The sequence below is a fragment of the Onthophagus taurus genome, chromosome 10 (assembly GCF_036711975.1).
Source record: "Onthophagus taurus isolate NC chromosome 10, IU_Otau_3.0, whole genome shotgun sequence".
In the NCBI taxonomy this organism is placed as follows: domain Eukaryota; kingdom Metazoa; phylum Arthropoda; class Insecta; order Coleoptera; family Scarabaeidae; genus Onthophagus; species Onthophagus taurus.
Window position 1 is genome coordinate 75,758 of NC_091975.1, and position 16,877 is coordinate 92,634.

Consider the following 16,877-nt stretch of genomic DNA (forward strand, 5'->3'; position numbering starts at 1 on the left):
AAAAAAAAGAAATTGTATTCGCAAACGCTAATTTGTACTATTTAGAAGCGTTGCGCGATGAACGGTTCTTGAATCTCTTTCAATTTTTGATATTTGTATGATATTAGATGCTCTCTCCTCTCGTTATATTCAAATAGACGATTTTTGAATCGAACAAAATGAAAAAAAATTCTTTGACCAATCATGTTTGTTGTGCAAGTGGCTTGTACATGTGTATTATATTTTCACTGAGAAAAAATGATACAATCAGTGACCCGAATAATGTGAATATTTAAGTAACAAAAACCAATTAAAAGAATAAAAAAGAATGTGTTGTAATCTGTAATATACAATTATTAATAAAAAAAAATACATTTTTCTATTACAGATTGACTTTTTTGTGCAACACTTCAAATTGTATTCTCCTCGAATCCATCATTTCCTTCCTCTTTTCATTGGATTCTGAATCAATTTAATCGCTGAGGATTTTTTTTTATTGTTTTTAGATACACATTAACTGAGAAGATTAAAATAATAATATTTGATGTTATTTTTTTATTGTTTAAAAAGAATGCAATGAAAAGTATTAAAGTATTCATTAAATTAACTTAAGCAGTGAATTACAAAAGACAAAAAGCGATGAGGTGATTAATTCAGGTTAAGTTGAACCAAACTAAAAGAAAAAAAATTATAATTCTCCTGCAGCCATAGCATCTTGATAATTTTTCCCAGGTTTTTGTTCCGGATCTAACTTAATAGTATCATCAATTCTCAAAATGGTAATTGCAGCTTCCGTGGCAAATTTCAAACTTTTTATTTTTGAAATTGTAGGTTCCAAAACACCAGCTTTCTTATTATCGCGTACCGTTCCCTCAATTAAATCCAATCCAACCCACTTTAAATGGGCATGATCAATTTTAGTTTGACTTGAATTTTGATAAGCCCTTAATTTGGCAACTAAATCAGTCGCATCTTGAGCTGCATTCACAGCCAACGTTTTCGGAATAACCAAAAGACTTCTCGCAAATTCGGCGATTGCTAATTGTTCCCTCGATGCTAAGGTTGTGGCAAAATTTTCTAAATAAATGGAAAGAGCAGCTTCGACAGATCCACCACCAGTCACAACGCTTTTTGATTCTAACACGCGTTTAACGGCGCATAAAGCATCGTGAACTGAACGTTCCATTTCATCGCAATAAAAATCGTTTGGACCTCGAAGAATTATTGAAGCAGCCGTTCTTGCTTTTGGGCCTTTAATCAAAACAAGTTCGTCATCGGAAATTCTTTCTTGAACAACCTCCGCGGCCTCCCCAACCATATTTGCTTCAAAACTTTCTTCGCCATCCATATTCGTTAATGAAGTTACAAATGATGCGCCTGTAGCTTTAGCAATTCTTTTTAAATCTGTTTTGGTGACTCTTCTAACTGCCATAGCTCCATTTTCGACGAAATATTTTAAGCAAAGATCATCAATTCCTCCAGTACATAAGATAACATTAACTCCTGTAGCCAAAATTTTTTGAATACGTTCTTTAGTAATATCTAATTCTCTAGATCTAACTGCTTCGAGTTGATTTGGATCTTCAATTAAAACTTGGACGCCCAATTTCATTTTAACTTTTTGAAGTGAAAAATCTAAGCAAGCGATTTTTGCATTTGTAATGCGTTTAGGCATTGCTTGGCTGGCTATGGTACAATTCAAAGCATAGCCTTGAATCAACATACTTTCCCTAGCACTTCGTCCATGAGCTTTTAAAACATTCACAGCTTTAATTGGGTACATTGGATTTCCTTTTATATCGGTTATTTTTATTGCATTTGCTGCATCTGCTACCATTGTGGCGAAAATGTCCGCATCAGCACCTATAATTTTCGAACTCATTGATGTTTTAGCTACGTTTATTACGCATTCACGCCCCAATTCTTCAACTGGAATCGTTAAATTATCTTGGATGTATTTGCAAGCTTCACGACAAGCCAGACGATACCCGCTTATTATAGACGTTGGGTGAATCTTTTGTTTCACCAGTTCGTCGGCATTCTTTAAAAGTTCTGCAGCAATTATAACGACGGATGTTGTGCCATCACCAACTTCTTCATCTTGTAATTGAGCCAATTCAACTAAAACTTTAGCCGCCGGGTGCTCCACTTCCAAGAGTCTCAAAATGGTCGCTCCATCATTAGTGACAGTGACATCACCGATATCATCCACTAACATTTTATCTAAACCAACGGGCCCCAAAGAAGATTTGACGATGTTTGCTATCGTAGCAGCAGCCATAACTGCAATGTTATAAGGAAATTTTTTTTTATTCTAGTGTTTATTTAGGAAAGTTAACGCGAATTTTGGAGTGAATGAGGTTACAACATATCTTTTTATTGTGCAAAAATCGGTTTAAGACCACACCTGGTCCGCATGACAAACATTATAGGTTATGTAGGCGGTTTGCGGAAAAACTTACCGTTTTGGGTACGGACTGGTTGCCCAGAGGTGCGGGTACCCGCTACCGTTAAAGGGCTTGCGATTGCGGACATTTTCACTTAATTTTCGTGGAAATACGAAAGAAATTATGGAAATATTCACCGGGTGTCAATCAAATCTTCTAGAATAACAGACGGTGATGTTTTGTGTAAATAGATGGCGACACTAGTATTAATTTACTATTGAAATTTACTATTTGAAATTAAAATTTGGTTATAACATAAACAATTTTTATTAATTATAATCGTTTATTAATGAAAAATATTAAATGTTAAAAATGAAATAATTTTTTCATAAATTAATATCTTATTTACTTTATTAATTTGTAGATAGCGCCACTGGTAAAATTAAAAGTTAAAAATAAATTTATTTAAACAATAAATTTTATCTCTTAGTAACGATTAATCATTAAAGTTAAAAACGTCAAAGAATATTAAAAGTCGAAATTAAAAATTCTAAATCTTTAGTATGTGACCGATTACAAGAAAGAAAAAGAAATCTTCGTTATGCAAATAGAAATTTTATTTAAGTAAAGATGTCGGATAAGAAAGTTTCGAAAATTCCAAAATTATCCCCGATTCGTCGTCCAAGTCCATTAATTGACGAATTACACCTTGAGAAGATGGTTTATGCTCCAAATCAGCCAAGAATTTTCGAGACGAAAAACCTAAACTCAACTTGTTCGTTTTTACAACAATTAAAAACTAAGTTAAAAAATGATGTTGATAGACCTAGTGAAGATGATAGTAGCGAAAAAAATGCTTTGAGAAAGATTTCAGGAATTGTTAGTAGCATTTTAAATACTTTAAACGATGTTAGCGATGATTTACCAAGTTGTAACAGCGAAAATATAAAAGAAGTCACCGGAGAAATGGTTAAAGTTAATAAAACATCGAGTCTTTTATCAGATAGTGGTAAATGTTATTATATGGCTCAACAACTAACTGTTAGTCACTTACATGAAACTGACATTGATAACAAACCAATTGTTGATAAACAATTTTTGCAACAATTAACTAATTTACAAGCAATACTACAAGAAACAATTAAAAAATTAGAAGATAAATCAACCTTAACACAAGAAGGAAAATTTAACGAAAAAGAATTAAATAAATCATTTAAAAATCGAGGGTTAGCTTCTTTAGTTCAAATAGATCACGAATGTAAGCCAATTCAAAATATGATTAAAGATTATTCAACAAAATCGGAAGATCTTGAAAATATAACTGAAGAGTTAAAGAAACAATATCTTAATTGTTCATCTGGTGAGTTAACATCACAGGATTTAAGCGATTATGATGATTATCCTTTGGAATATAAATGTTGTATTTATGAAGATGAAGAAGAATTAAAAAAATATTCTAAACAACGGGAGAGAATTATACCACCACCTAAATCATTTAAAAATCAAATGGAAAAAAAGATTTCTGCATCAAAGAATTTAACAACAAAGAATTTAACACCAAAGAATATAACTCCAAAGAATTTACCACCAAAGATTATGACACCAAAGGATTTAACTCCAAAGAATTTAACTCCAAAGAATTTATCACCAACGGATATGACACCGAAGGATAGAACACCAAAGAATTTAACACCAAGGAATTCAACACTACATAATTTTACAACAAGAGCTTTATCACCAATTAATATAACACCAAAGAATTTGTCACCAAGTGATAGGACACCAAAGGATATAACACCAAGGAATTTAACACCAAGGAATTCAACAGCACAGACTTTTACAACAAGAGCTTTATCACCAATTAATATAACACCAAAGAATTTGTCACAAAAAAAAATGTCTCCAAAGAATTCATCATCATCATCACCATCAAAATATGTTAGTTTAAAGTCGGATTCATTTAAAGAGCTGGATGAATCAAACGATAAATTTAAAGAAAACCCAAACAACGACATAAAAAATCAGGATAAAAATGAAAAAATAATGAAAGATGTTGATGAAAAGAAAAAAGATAAAAAGAATGAGAAACGAATGAGTAGCATGTGGGCTTTTAAAAGTTTAAAAAGATCATCGGATCGAAAAGTTGAGGATGATGATCAACGGAAAAAATGTGTTGAGAAAGGTCGTACTATGAAAATAAAAGATTCGGATGTTCAAAAGAAATCGATTCCCGAAGAATTTAAAACGAAGAAAGAGAATGTAAAAGAAAAAGACTCGGATAATAAAAGTCATAAAGAAAGGAAGTTGAAAAAAAGAAAAGTTGATGAGAAATTAATTAAAAAGGAATCAAATTCAGTTGGTAGTGGAGATTTAAGTAAAAAGAGTTCTTGTAAAACCGTAAGAATTCAAGATAACTCAAATAATGATGATGATGGTAAGCAACAAAATTCTTTTTTGTTCTTTTAGTTTATATATTGTTTCAGTTTTAATTCCTCCTCCTCCTTTATTCGATCACGATTCTTATGTTGATGTTGAGCCGTATAAAGGAGATTCCTTTTTATCCTTGCTTAAACTTCCTGGAGAATTAGGTAAAGAACAAATAAACAGTAACGCATCGAATGAAATGGGAAGTCAAGAATTACAACGAAGTTATACTCCTGAAAAGAAGAAAAGTAGTGTTCAATTTGTAACTCCAACCCTAGAAGGTAAACAAAACGTATTTGTTGTGATTCTATAATGAGTATTATTTAATTTTTAGCTTATAGTAATTTAATTGATGAATTAACATCCACTGCGGATTCATTCACAAGCAGCGCAATTCAAACAACCGGAAGTCAACTTCTTATGAATTCTAAATCTATTCAAGGTTAATATTTGAGTTAAATTTTAACGTTTCTGATTTTATTGTTATTATTTTTTAGATAATTACATTTCGTTTTGTTCCAATCAAAGTGCAGGAAGTAGTAATGTTTTTAATTCAAGTGTTGAACAAGGAATTAACAGTAACATGGTTCAAATGCATTATTCCGTACAAGGTGAGTTTTTGAGGGAGCATATTTGAGTATATTTTTGTGTTTTCATTTATAGCATCTCCTACACTCCAAGAGAATAGTGGTAAATCAAAAATATTAATTTTTTTAAATAATAACAAATCAATTTACAGTTCCTTTTGAATCAACAAGTACAAACACCCCAGGAAAATCATTAGGTAAATCATAATCGATTCTATTTAAGAGTTTATTGTATACAGTAATTGTTTACAATTCTTTACATTATTCAAATATTACTTTCACTCTCTACCCTCTTCCTCCATTTCCACGCCCTCGGCTCCTCGGCCCAATCATCCCCTCACCCATCCCTTTGTCTCCTCACCCCCATCACCATTCTCATCCATCGTTTCCCCTCTCCTAAGATCTGCCTTCGGTCCATCTCCTCCTCCCTCAACTCCTTGCACCCATTCAGCATATGTTCTAACGTTTCCCATTCCTCCCTGCACAGCCTACACCACCTCTCCTCATCGGCCATCCAGTATTTGTTGGCTCTCTCCTCGTTTCCACAACGGAACCTAGCCACCAAACTTTTTCCCTTCCTCATCTCTTTCCAATAACAAGTATCTAGGCAGCCCCTCCGTAATTATGTCCCTGTATCTTTCGTTATACCTTCCCTCTTTTATTTGTGTCCTTCTTTCCTGTCTCTGCACATCTCGGTCCCTGTCTCTCAACTCCCTCCACATCTCCCTACCCACCCTTCGTCTACTATTTATCTCCGTTACCGAGTAGCCCGCTCGTCTATAATAGTTGTCTCTGTGTTCTTTCCCATATCTGACCTTTCCCTCTCTAATTTCCCTCCAACACTCCCCCAAGATCCCGCAGCTTGGCCTCCCTTCTATTCTTTCTTCATATTTCACTGCCCTCCTGCCTGCCTCCACCCTGACCTTATCCACCTTTACCTCTTCCCTCACTATATACCCCGGTGTTTCTCTCGCCACCCCAAGCACCCATCTCCAATATCTAGCCTGCACGTCCTCCAGCGGTCTCTGCTCCCTCCATCCCCATACCTCTGCCCCATACATCATCACACTGCTAACCAGACCTTCAAACATAATCTTCCTCGCTGCCACATTCCTTCCAAAGACTCTCTTCCCCCAACCCCATACTTGTCCCATCACCTTATTCGCCTTTTTTGCCATAGCTATCACATGCAACCCCTCCCTGTTATCCTCCCTAAACACATACCCCAGGTAAGTATACTCCCTAACCTCCTCGATCTCCTTTCCCTCCCATCTCCAGTTTTCTGTTCTTTTTCTCCCACCCTTACAAAACTTCATCATCCTTGTCTTCCCCACATTCACTTCCAGCCCCTTCCCCCTAAAATATCTTTCCAATGTCCTTATCATCTCCTTCATCTCCACCGCTTCTCTCGCCATGACCACGATGTCATCCGCGTATGCTAACATATGCACCTTTCTACCTCCCACCACCAATCCTCCCATCTGCCCCTTCGCCAATCTTTCCTCCAGGTCCGCCGTATACAGTGCAAACAGACTTGGGCTCAGTGGACATCCCTGCCTCAGTCCCTTCGTCGTCCAGAACACGTCGCTCAGCTTATCTCCCACTTTTATCCTAGCCATCGTCTCCATGTATATTTCCTTCACTCTCGCAATTAGGTGTTCCGTTATTCATAATCGAACCAACCTGGCACCGCGACCTTAATCTATTGTACCCCGATAGATAATATGTACAGTGTATTAATTAATTATCGTACCCGACATCATTATTGCAAGTATGCAACCAATATCACAGTATTGGTAATACAATACACGGTTTGCGTATGTGGTTGCATACTTGCAATGATGATGTCGGGTATGATAATTAATTAACACAGTGTATAACTTAAAAACTTAATTTTTCAGAACAAATTAGCTTAAAGTCTCGAAGCGTTTCCGTTGTAATGCCAAAAACGCAATCGCAAGTCGTTCAAGCTATGTATGAAACTCCAATTTTTTTAATGCCATTAAGTATAATAACCAACAATTTTTGTTATTAATTTACTAAAATAAGAAATAATTCTTTGCTTAGTTGAAACAACTAATGAGGCAACTTCAGCGTCAACTTCATTAACCGAAGCCAAAATACCAACGGAAGGTTAGAAATTAGCCTAAAAATTAAAAAAAAATACCAATGATCTGGAAACATTGCTCGCTTCGCTTCTCTGAAGAGAGAAGTGAGAAGCGAAGCGAACGATGTTTCCAGATCGTTGAAAAATAATGTTTTTGTAGATCGACCTTCAAGTGCTAATTCAAGTAAACACTTAATATCTAAGAAGACTTCATTTAAATCGATCGATCCAAACGTAGCAAAATTAAGATGTTCTAATTGTATGTGTACGGAAGGTGGGCCATCAATAGAAAAAAAATCATCTAAAGAAAGTGTTGTACAAGAAGAAATAGGAAAAAAATTGGAGGAGGTTGAAATTTTTGATAAAGATTCACCACGTAAATGAGTCTTAAAATAAAAGTGTAACTAATTAATTTTGACTTAACTTATAGAAAGATATTTTAACCAAGTTCTTAATGAAATCGATATGATGAAAAATTGCATAGAATTCGCTATGGATAATCAATTAAGCATCCACGATAAACTTAAAGCATATCTCGATGATGGGCGAATCGTTAAAAGTAAATATCCTCATTTTCACACTTCCATCGATGGCATTCCCGTTATTTTAATATGGAACGATGACCCTCAATCCTTGGCAAATCACCTTGAAATAAAACGACTCGATAATAAATCATCAGATAAAAAGTTACCCGATAAACGAAAACCCCCGGTGAAAAAAGTTTCTTCGGCGAAAACGAAAAAGTTTTTACCCGGAAGTTCTCATGAAAAACCCCCATCAAGCGTAGGAGACAACACATTTTTCTTTGAAAAGAAACGAAGTATGCTTAAAACTAGATTACTTTTGGATCATTTAGCTAGCGCTGTGGCTAAATGTAGTAAATTAAGGAAGAAGGAAAGGTTTAAATGTGACGAATGTATTTATTTAACAAATTTTGAAATTTCGTTTTAATTTTATTGTGATTTTTAGGTGGTATAAGATGTCCTGATAGGTTTAAACCAGCAGAGAGGAGTAAATGTAAAATAAGTTCATCCAGTAAGTTTATTATTTTTCAAATATGCTTTGTTCACGACTACTATTGAAATTGATTCCATAAATTTAATTTTTTTTAATACATTTTTGAATAAAGTTTAAACGTCAATTGTGACACAAATTCAATGTCACCAACTGTAACCAACTACACAACAATTTGTCAAAATTAAATGTCAATTTTATGAAACGTCGTTTTGTTTTACGAAAATTAATTTATTAATTGTTATTCAGCATTAGATTGTGGTATATTTTTACTGAACGAAAAGTAGAACTAACACTAGACCTATGTAGAAACAGAAACATTCGTTTTAAGACGAAAACTCAGAGTTATAGTAAGGATGTCACCTTTTCCAAGCAAAACTTTTTCTTTGCAAAAAATGAAAATCGAAATAAATCAAGGAAGATAGTTTTAGTTTTAATTGTTATTCAGCGCTAGATCTAGAACTAGAAAGTTTAGGGTAAATCTATTATATTGAGATTTTACAACACATAATTTTTTTTAGATGCTCATATTCGAGTGAAATCATCGTGTTTAAATTTTCGAAAAAAAGAAATTAACGTAGTCATCCCTCCAGTACAAGATTCAAACAGTCAAAAGAAAAGATCGATTTTTATAAATACTAATTCCGGGGGTAAATATAAATATAAAAACATTAAAATTTAATACTATTTAAATGAATTTCTTTTAAGTTCTTGGTTGCCGTTGTGATTCCGAAAAATCATATTCAGATAACGCAGGGAGTCCAATAAAAACAATTATTAAAACGAATTCATCGCCCAAATGTAAGGCGAAAAAACGGTGTCCGTTTAAGCATTTAGGTGATGATAAATCTGTGAATGCAAGACCACCACGCCCGAAAAAGATTGAAAAGCATGAAACCACCAACATCCCATCGAAAACGGAAGCTAAATCGATTCAAACGTACTATTTAACACCGAGATTACCTCAAAAAAAATTAAAAAAGTCGCCTCAATCATCGGTTAGCGATGATAGTGTTAACGATATTCCTTATTTAATCGATGCTAAGTCGCTTCCTCAATTTGAACATCCAGAAACGGTTTGTAGCTCCAAATTATTCGATGTAAAACAAGTTGATTGCGAATTAAGGAACGAAATAAAAACGGAAAATCAAATTGTTAAGGATACGTTGTTAAGAATTAATTTGAACGCTTTACTGGATAGTTTCCGGCCGGCGAAATGTTGTCAGAAGACGGTGTTAAATGGGAAATCGCGCGGGATGTATCCATACCCGGCCAGCCTACGGAGTCTTCCATTATCCGAGGAGGATCTCGATCGAATCCTACAGATAATTCAAAGTAAAAAAAGCAAACGTTTTGATACAACGAAGAGACTCTATGAATCGGATAAATTCAATTCGTTTCAGACCGCGAATGATCCCATCATCAACCAAACAAGGAGGGAAACAACAAGGACCTTGGTGTATTTTTTCGAGTTGTTTAAGAAAGTAGAGTGTAAAACAAGTTTAGCGACGACGCCATCATCAAGTTCATCATCTTCAAGCAGGACAATTATACGTCCTACTCAAATTAGACACGATTTAAAAATTTTTGAATTTATTAAAAGGATTTATAATAACAGTCATCCGGTTAGTGATAAAAGGGTTTTAAAAAGGAAAAAGGATTCGACGAAAACTTTGTATAGACATCGTTCTAAGCATAGAAGACATCATCACCACCATCATCATCATCATCATTATAAAAGACGAATTCAAAAAAGTACTTCTACTTCAATGGATAAAATTTCAAATAAAAGTAATAATAAAACGTCAAATCGATCTACTTGTTCGAAAACTACCTCGGTAGTTAGTTCAACAAGCCATAGCAAACCAACAAGAAACATCTCTTTTTTACTTATACCAAAAAGTGAACTTAATAATTATTTTTGTGGTGAATTAAGTTCGATGTATTCACCAAGTTTAAATTCATTACCATTCGATGATAGCGATTTGGTTGTGCAATCGCAAATTGAAAAGGATTTAAGTAAAAAAAGTGTTAATAAAGAAGAAATTGATGATGCCGAAATTAATCAGGTTTATGATGATGTTGATGGTGATATTCGAGACAATATTGATGATGATATTATTAGTGATGATATTGAAGAAAGTTTGTTAATGAAGGTTGATTATGGACGCACTTTAGGGGCGATTTATGAAACCGATGAGAGTGAAAAAGAAATTTTTTCTAATACGGACTTAAGAAAAGGTTTTTTTATTTAAACAATTTACAATTAATTTTTTGTTTAATTTTAAGGGTCTTTCTAGAAAATCCTTGCTCAATATCTGAGTATAGTTTGCAAGATGTACAAGAATCGAAGCTTACAACGAATTTGGAAGTTTTAACTTGCAAATTATCGAGTTCTTTTAATCAATCTAAAGGTAATCGTTATCAAAAACTTTGTAACGCACTTTTTCATTTAATTTGCAAATACAGATTTACTGGGAGATCTAAAATCGAGTCAAGATTTTGAACTTCCATCAACAAGCTCTTCATTATCAACAAATTTTCCCGAAATTCCCCTACAAAGAAAATCATTGGAATCCGATTTAAGCGGCCGAAAGCACAATATCTTTTCAAGCAGCAGCCTTTTATCGAATCAAAGTTCGAGTAGGATCCCAATAAGTTGCATACCACTAAATTGTAGCATTACTAAAGACAAACCAAGCTTTCTTCACATCCCAAATATAATCAACGACACAAAACGATTTTTATATCGACAAAAAGAAGAAATGTTTAAACCGAATTTGGATAAAATCGTCGAGAAGACTTCCGACACCACTTCAACTATAACTTCTTCTTTGCCAAGACGTCGAAGGAAATCATTAAAACGCTCGCATTGCTCGTTATCGTTGAAATCGTCAGTTTCGATGATAGGGAAGCAAACCTCCACTTCGGACGGTTTAAAATTGGAAGCGATTCCTTCGGATGAAGAAGTAATTAATAAGCCATATGAGATTCCCATCAATTTTGAAAAGACCCCAAGAAACGAAATTAAATCGAAAAGAACAATGAGGATCGACAAAGCCGTTGTGGCTTACGATATTAGCCCAAGCTGTCAATTTACTTTTCTTTCCGGGGATACCACGAAATTAAAAATTAAAGAAAATAAATTTAAAAGTGAAAATATTTGCGTTTGGCCGGTTTTTCAAAATCGTTGCACGAAGAAGAGAAATCGAGCTTTTGTTGTCGCCATTCACTCAAGTGCAGTTAGAATCGGTAAAATTAAATAATATTTTATGTTTAATTTCGTTTTTATCGCTTTTTTATTTAACAGGAAAGAAGGAACCGAATCAATTAGGAGATCAACCGAATATTCACGGCGATTTTTGTGAGATTTGTAGGAAAAAAACCAAATTGTCGAGCGACAGTTTCCTCCTAGGTTATATAGGGGAAGAATTTAAAAGTAAATTTGAGAATCAAAAACCTCTTTCGCGCTCATCTTCGAAAGGTGATAACAAAAAAGAGACGAAAGAAAAAGATAACAAAGATACGATTAAAAAAATTGAACCTAAATTGAAACCACCAGAAACAACCAAACATAACTCATTAAAAGATTCTTTTAAGAACGACAAAGGTAACAAATTAGAAAAGAAAAAATCGACTACGAAAAAAGAGGTTAGTCATCCCGTTAAGATCAGAACAAAAATGTTAAAAAGAAGACCTTCAATAAAAATTCTTCCGGAAGTAATCGATATAAAAGTGCCAACACATGTAAAATCAACGCGATTGAGACATACTTTTTGTGATAAAGGTGACAGACCTGGATATGTAACAGTTTTGAGTACACCATGTAACTGTCCGGATGTAACTATTTTTATTCCGTGTTATTGTTCTTGTTGTGATGGAAAACCCAGTGGGCATAAAACAAATTCGAATTATACCATGGTACCTATTATAGAAAAAAATTAATTACTTAACAACTTTTTTAATATTAGAAAATTACTTTTTATATATTTAATAAATTAATATTTGTGTTGTTAATTAATTTATTATTTAATACATGAAAAAATACTTTTTACCTATTATAACGTAAAAATATCATGCACTAAATATAAAATAACATAATTATAACTAAATAACATCGTCTTTATCTTCGGACCATTCTTCCATCAGAGAGCTGATGGAAGAATGGTTTGGTTCGGCAGACATCAATAGTGCTATTGTTTCAGGGAGGAATGCTATGCGTGAAGGTTTCTTTATTTCTCTCATGCAGCTAATTAGGGGGTCTGAACTTAATAAAAGTCTATTAAATACATCTAAATTACATTCCTCTCTCGAAAACTTTCTAGCGAAGTTAAGCCGATACGATCGGAAGTGTTTGTTTCGGGCTTCTGCTGCCTCTTCCGATAGCTGGCCAATAGGAAGTAGGGAATTTTGAATTATTTGTCCACCATGCATCAATATTTTATGCATGGTCGGAGTCATTGGGTGCCACCCATACAGTTCTATATACAATTTTGCGGTATCATATGCATATTCATCATATTTTACTTTGTCAATTTTGTGACCACTTGATATTGTTTCTAATAGAACCTTCAATCTATAGATCAGTTCAAAGCTAATCCCTGTGATCTCAGCAGCTAATTCTGGGTTTGCAAAGAATCTCCTGCTAGTGTTGCCATCATTGGTATTGCCAAAGTTAGCCTTTGGCATATCAATGAGTAGTCCGGTTTCATTACGAAACTTCTCTTGGATTTCGGACTTTCGTTGTGCTTCCAATGCCTTTTCTTCTTCAGTTTTCCTTTCTCTATATTTCTTAACCGGTAATTTGTACGCTAGATGGATTATGCTTTCAAAAAGCCGAATTCTAGCGTGTAATACAGACAAGCCGAATTCTAAAACAGAAGGGTTTACAATGCTCCTTTTGTTCAAATCATTGAAGCTCTTCGAGGTAGCTCCACAGATGTAGCACTGAGAGGTTGATTTAGTATTTGTGGCAGCGTTACACACCTTTCCGTCGACCATTGTCATTTTTAGTGTGTGCCGGAATATAAATTCCTTGTCTTGTAACGTGACATTGGTGTTATTCAGCAACTTTGCAGAAGCCTTCACGTAATTTATCTCGTCTTTCGTTACGTCTATAGACTCTTTCAAATACCGGAATCGGATAGGACGACAAAATCGCGGAGAGGATGGCGTTGGATTTTGCCAAATTATTTTACTGGCTTCTTTTCCACAAACAATGCGCAAAGGTACAAGAGAACTCATAAACATATTTCCATCACATTCGGTCTCATTGTTAAAATTTTGTTTAAACCTGGATTGTTGAGAGCCATCACAACCCCATTTACAAATAATTATTAGCGATTTCCTTTCTTCTTTGCTAAGTGTAATTAGCACCTCTTCTAGAAAAATTGATAAGCGTTTCACAGTAAGGTCCATTAGGCATTGTAAGTTGCTTTCTGCACAGGTAGCCGTAATCCTTAGGGATTCTTTTGGCGGATAACATTCTTCTTTCGCCTTTAACAAAAGGTCATAGCAAGGGTAATGTTTTGGGTTTGTTGCCCTTATTATTTCGTATTGCCGTCTAGTAAGGTCGACTTCCACGAACATCCGAAGTGCTTGCAGAGGTGTTAGCGGAAGTATCTCGTCATTCACTTTAGAGTAGGCTCTTCTATATTTACTAGCTCGTGTTGGAGAGTTTGTGATATCTTTTAGAACTTTCGAGGCATCTCTGTGTCCACTAGTTTGCAAAACCGATTGTGCAGCGTGCACAATGACTTCGTCGTCTAAAGAGGCGCGAACTTTTTCAGTTTTCCTTCGCTTGCTTCGCTCACTTAACTCTCCAAAAGGTTTGGGAGGTCGACCTTGTGGGGAAGGCGATTTTACTGGGATTTCGAACGCTCCCTCTAACCAAGATTGGTTGTTTTTAAGAAAAACACGTTCGTGTTTGTTGGCTTTCAACCATCTTTGTTTGATTTGTGATTTTACATAAGAAAATCTTTGCTTCAAACACTTTTTACCGTCTTCAGTTTCTCCATAACGAAGTATAAGATGATTTTCATAAAAATCGAGTTTTTCACTTAAAGTTGGTAAATTTTGCGCTTGTATTTGATTAAACAAATATTTTCGAGTCACCATTTTAGTACCCGAGGCACTAAACTGACCTAATACAAAAATAAAGTTGATTTAATATCAAAAAGCACAAATATGACATTTTGCTTTCTTTCGATTCAATAGTTTAAACTGCTCTTAAATTGAAAAAGCGCGGCTTTCCGCGGCTAAATTTTTTGTCAATATATAGCTTAATATGTTAAATGTGGAGTACGAAATAAATTAGTACAAGGACGAACACTGAAGTACTTTAAAAGACCTTTTGAAAATTAATTAATACAAAAAAATAATATTTAACAGTGTCATTTTTGACAGTTAAAAAATTTATAAAGGAATATTAAAATTACGTAAATAAGTATCGAAAAATATTGTTCCTTACCTGAATTATCGCAATCCATCATTGTCACTTAAAAACAATCTGAATGAAAATAATGATGCACTTTAGAAAAGTTGCAAGTTTGCAAACGCCGAGAACAGATAAGTACACGTTAAGTAACTATCGAATTCCGACTACCTGACAATTAACTATCGCGCATCGATGAGGGGTGGGAGGGGTGTCATATTATTCCTAGAAGTGTGTACTAACTCAAGTAATTGTTAATTTAATGATATACTGTTTTTTAAAAATTGACTTTTGGCCGCTTAAATCTGTAAAATCTATGTATGTGCGACGTTCTCAGGTTTCCTGACAGGCCATGCGCCCCTAAAAAAAACGACGACGTACCGTGTAATTCCCTTACCAGTGGCCGCCTAAGACAAAATTTTCCGACATAAAGGAATAAAGACCATGGAGCAATATTAAGGTTCATTAAGGACCTACATTTGTCCTTAACTTTTGGACGGCTAAAGTTATAATAAATGTTATAGGTCGTGGTGAGAAGAGGGGCCGCTCCCCTCCCAGTCCCGCATAAATAATAATGAAATTTCCTTTAGTAATGCCAATTATACCATGAAGTTTTCTTTTGCAATGTCAATTACACTGTGAAGGAATGTTAGGTAACTTTTGTTTACAAATATTACTTATACCATCGAGTTTTCTTTGGTAATATCAGAAAAACTACCGACGTATATCTGATCAATAAAAAATATACTCAAAAAAATTTAAGTACTTTTATTATCACAAAACCTTATTATAACATCCCCCAACTTAAAATATTCCAAACTTACCCCACATTTTGGTTTTCCAATAACAATAGGAACTCCATTATCTGAACCACTAGAAATTTCCTTTTCCAAAGGTACTCTAGCCACTAAATCGATTCCCATCGATTCCGAAAATTGTTGTGAAGCATTTCCGAAAAGTTGAACATCGTTTAAACACGCCGGACACTTGACCGAGCTCATATTTTCTACTATTCCAACAACTGGAACTTTTAATTTCTCGTACATAACCGCACCGCGCTTTGTTACTTCTACAGCGGCTGTTTGGGGTGTTGTAACAAGTAAAGCTCCTGTTATTGGTAAATTTTGAGCTAGAGATAAATGGGTGTCACCCGTACCCGGGGGAGTATCAACTATTAAATAATCGATTTGGCCCCAAGCTACTTGACGCATTAATTTTTGGAGTGCTTGCATTACCATTAGACCTCTCCAAACTACAGGGGCGCCTTCGGAAATTAAGAAACCCATAGACATACTAAAAAAATAAAAATTAAGAAAGAATATATCATTTAACAACTTTTTTGAAACCATTTTACACCATAATTTTCTAAAGGTTCCATTAAATTATGATCGTTTAATAAGGGAGTATCATGTAAATTCATCATTAATGGTATTGTTGGACCAAAAACATCGGCATCTAATAAACCAACTTGTTTTTGTGGATTTTGTGCTTTTATACCAACAGCTAAATTAACTAAAACAGGAGTTTTAGGATAAATTACAAAATCTTTTTAATAAAATTTCATTTTCAAATACCCGATGTTGTACTTTTTCCAACACCTCCTTTCCCTGAAGACACCACAATTATATTTTTAACACCTGGAATCGGTTTTTGCTTTGGTAAACCTTTTGACATCACCTCAGCACGTTTCTTAGCTATCTCCTCGTCATTTCGCGGTTTTATTTTGGTTGAAAAAGGTCTGAAAGTATCCTGGAAAAATTATGTGAGGTTATGTTATATTAAAACGACAAGACGGGTTACTTTTGGATTAAACTTCTTTAATATATTTATATAACGAGTTAGAATAACCATATTATCACCTATATGTTAATTTAATTGTGTTTAAGATGATATTTATTGGTTTTTAAGACCTAACCTTAAAATTATAAATCTGTGACATCTGTCAA

General features: G+C 34.3%; 3 protein-coding genes across 5 annotated transcripts; 1 reads left to right on the forward strand and 2 right to left on the reverse strand.

Moving 5' to 3' along the window:
- On the reverse strand, window positions 1-2,609 carry LOC111413357 (chaperonin containing TCP1 subunit 1). The gene is made up of 2 exons (XM_023044289.2): window positions 2,442-2,609; window positions 1-2,262 (listed from the first exon to the last, which is right to left on the reverse strand). Exons 1-2 carry the CDS (start codon window positions 2,512-2,514, stop codon window positions 668-670), a joined length of 1,668 nt encoding a protein of 555 aa, XP_022900057.1. The 5' UTR covers window positions 2,515-2,609; the 3' UTR covers window positions 1-667.
- A 268-nt stretch (window positions 2,610-2,877) lies between these two features.
- LOC111413358 (titin homolog) lies at window positions 2,878-12,515 on the forward strand. 3 transcript variants are annotated; one of them, XM_023044290.2, is made up of 16 exons: window positions 2,878-4,800; window positions 4,850-5,071; window positions 5,125-5,232; window positions 5,288-5,401; window positions 5,454-5,480; window positions 5,530-5,574; window positions 7,279-7,383; window positions 7,445-7,510; window positions 7,645-7,860; window positions 7,915-8,400; window positions 8,454-8,519; window positions 9,020-9,148; window positions 9,207-10,739; window positions 10,799-10,912; window positions 10,968-11,750; window positions 11,809-12,515. In XM_023044290.2, the coding sequence occupies exons 1-16, from the start codon at window positions 2,997-2,999 to the stop codon at window positions 12,441-12,443; spliced, it is 6,453 nt and encodes a 2,150-aa protein (XP_022900058.2). In that variant the 5' UTR covers window positions 2,878-2,996; the 3' UTR covers window positions 12,444-12,515. The 3 variants fall into 3 exon arrangements, with proteins under 3 accessions (XP_022900058.2, XP_022900059.2, XP_022900060.2); XM_023044291.2 differs by having other exon boundaries at window positions 5,454-5,477; XM_023044292.2 differs by lacking the exons at window positions 10,968-11,750; window positions 11,809-12,515 and having other exon boundaries at window positions 10,788-10,880.
- Window positions 12,516-15,684: 3,169 nt separating this feature from the next.
- LOC111413344 (NUBP iron-sulfur cluster assembly factor, mitochondrial) lies at window positions 15,685-16,876 on the reverse strand. The gene is made up of 4 exons (XM_023044272.2): window positions 16,732-16,876; window positions 16,506-16,680; window positions 16,278-16,443; window positions 15,685-16,224 (listed from the first exon to the last, which is right to left on the reverse strand). The coding sequence occupies exons 1-4, from the start codon at window positions 16,780-16,782 to the stop codon at window positions 15,690-15,692; spliced, it is 927 nt and encodes a 308-aa protein (XP_022900040.1). The 5' UTR covers window positions 16,783-16,876; the 3' UTR covers window positions 15,685-15,689.
- Between the last annotated feature and the right edge of the window lies 1 nt (window position 16,877).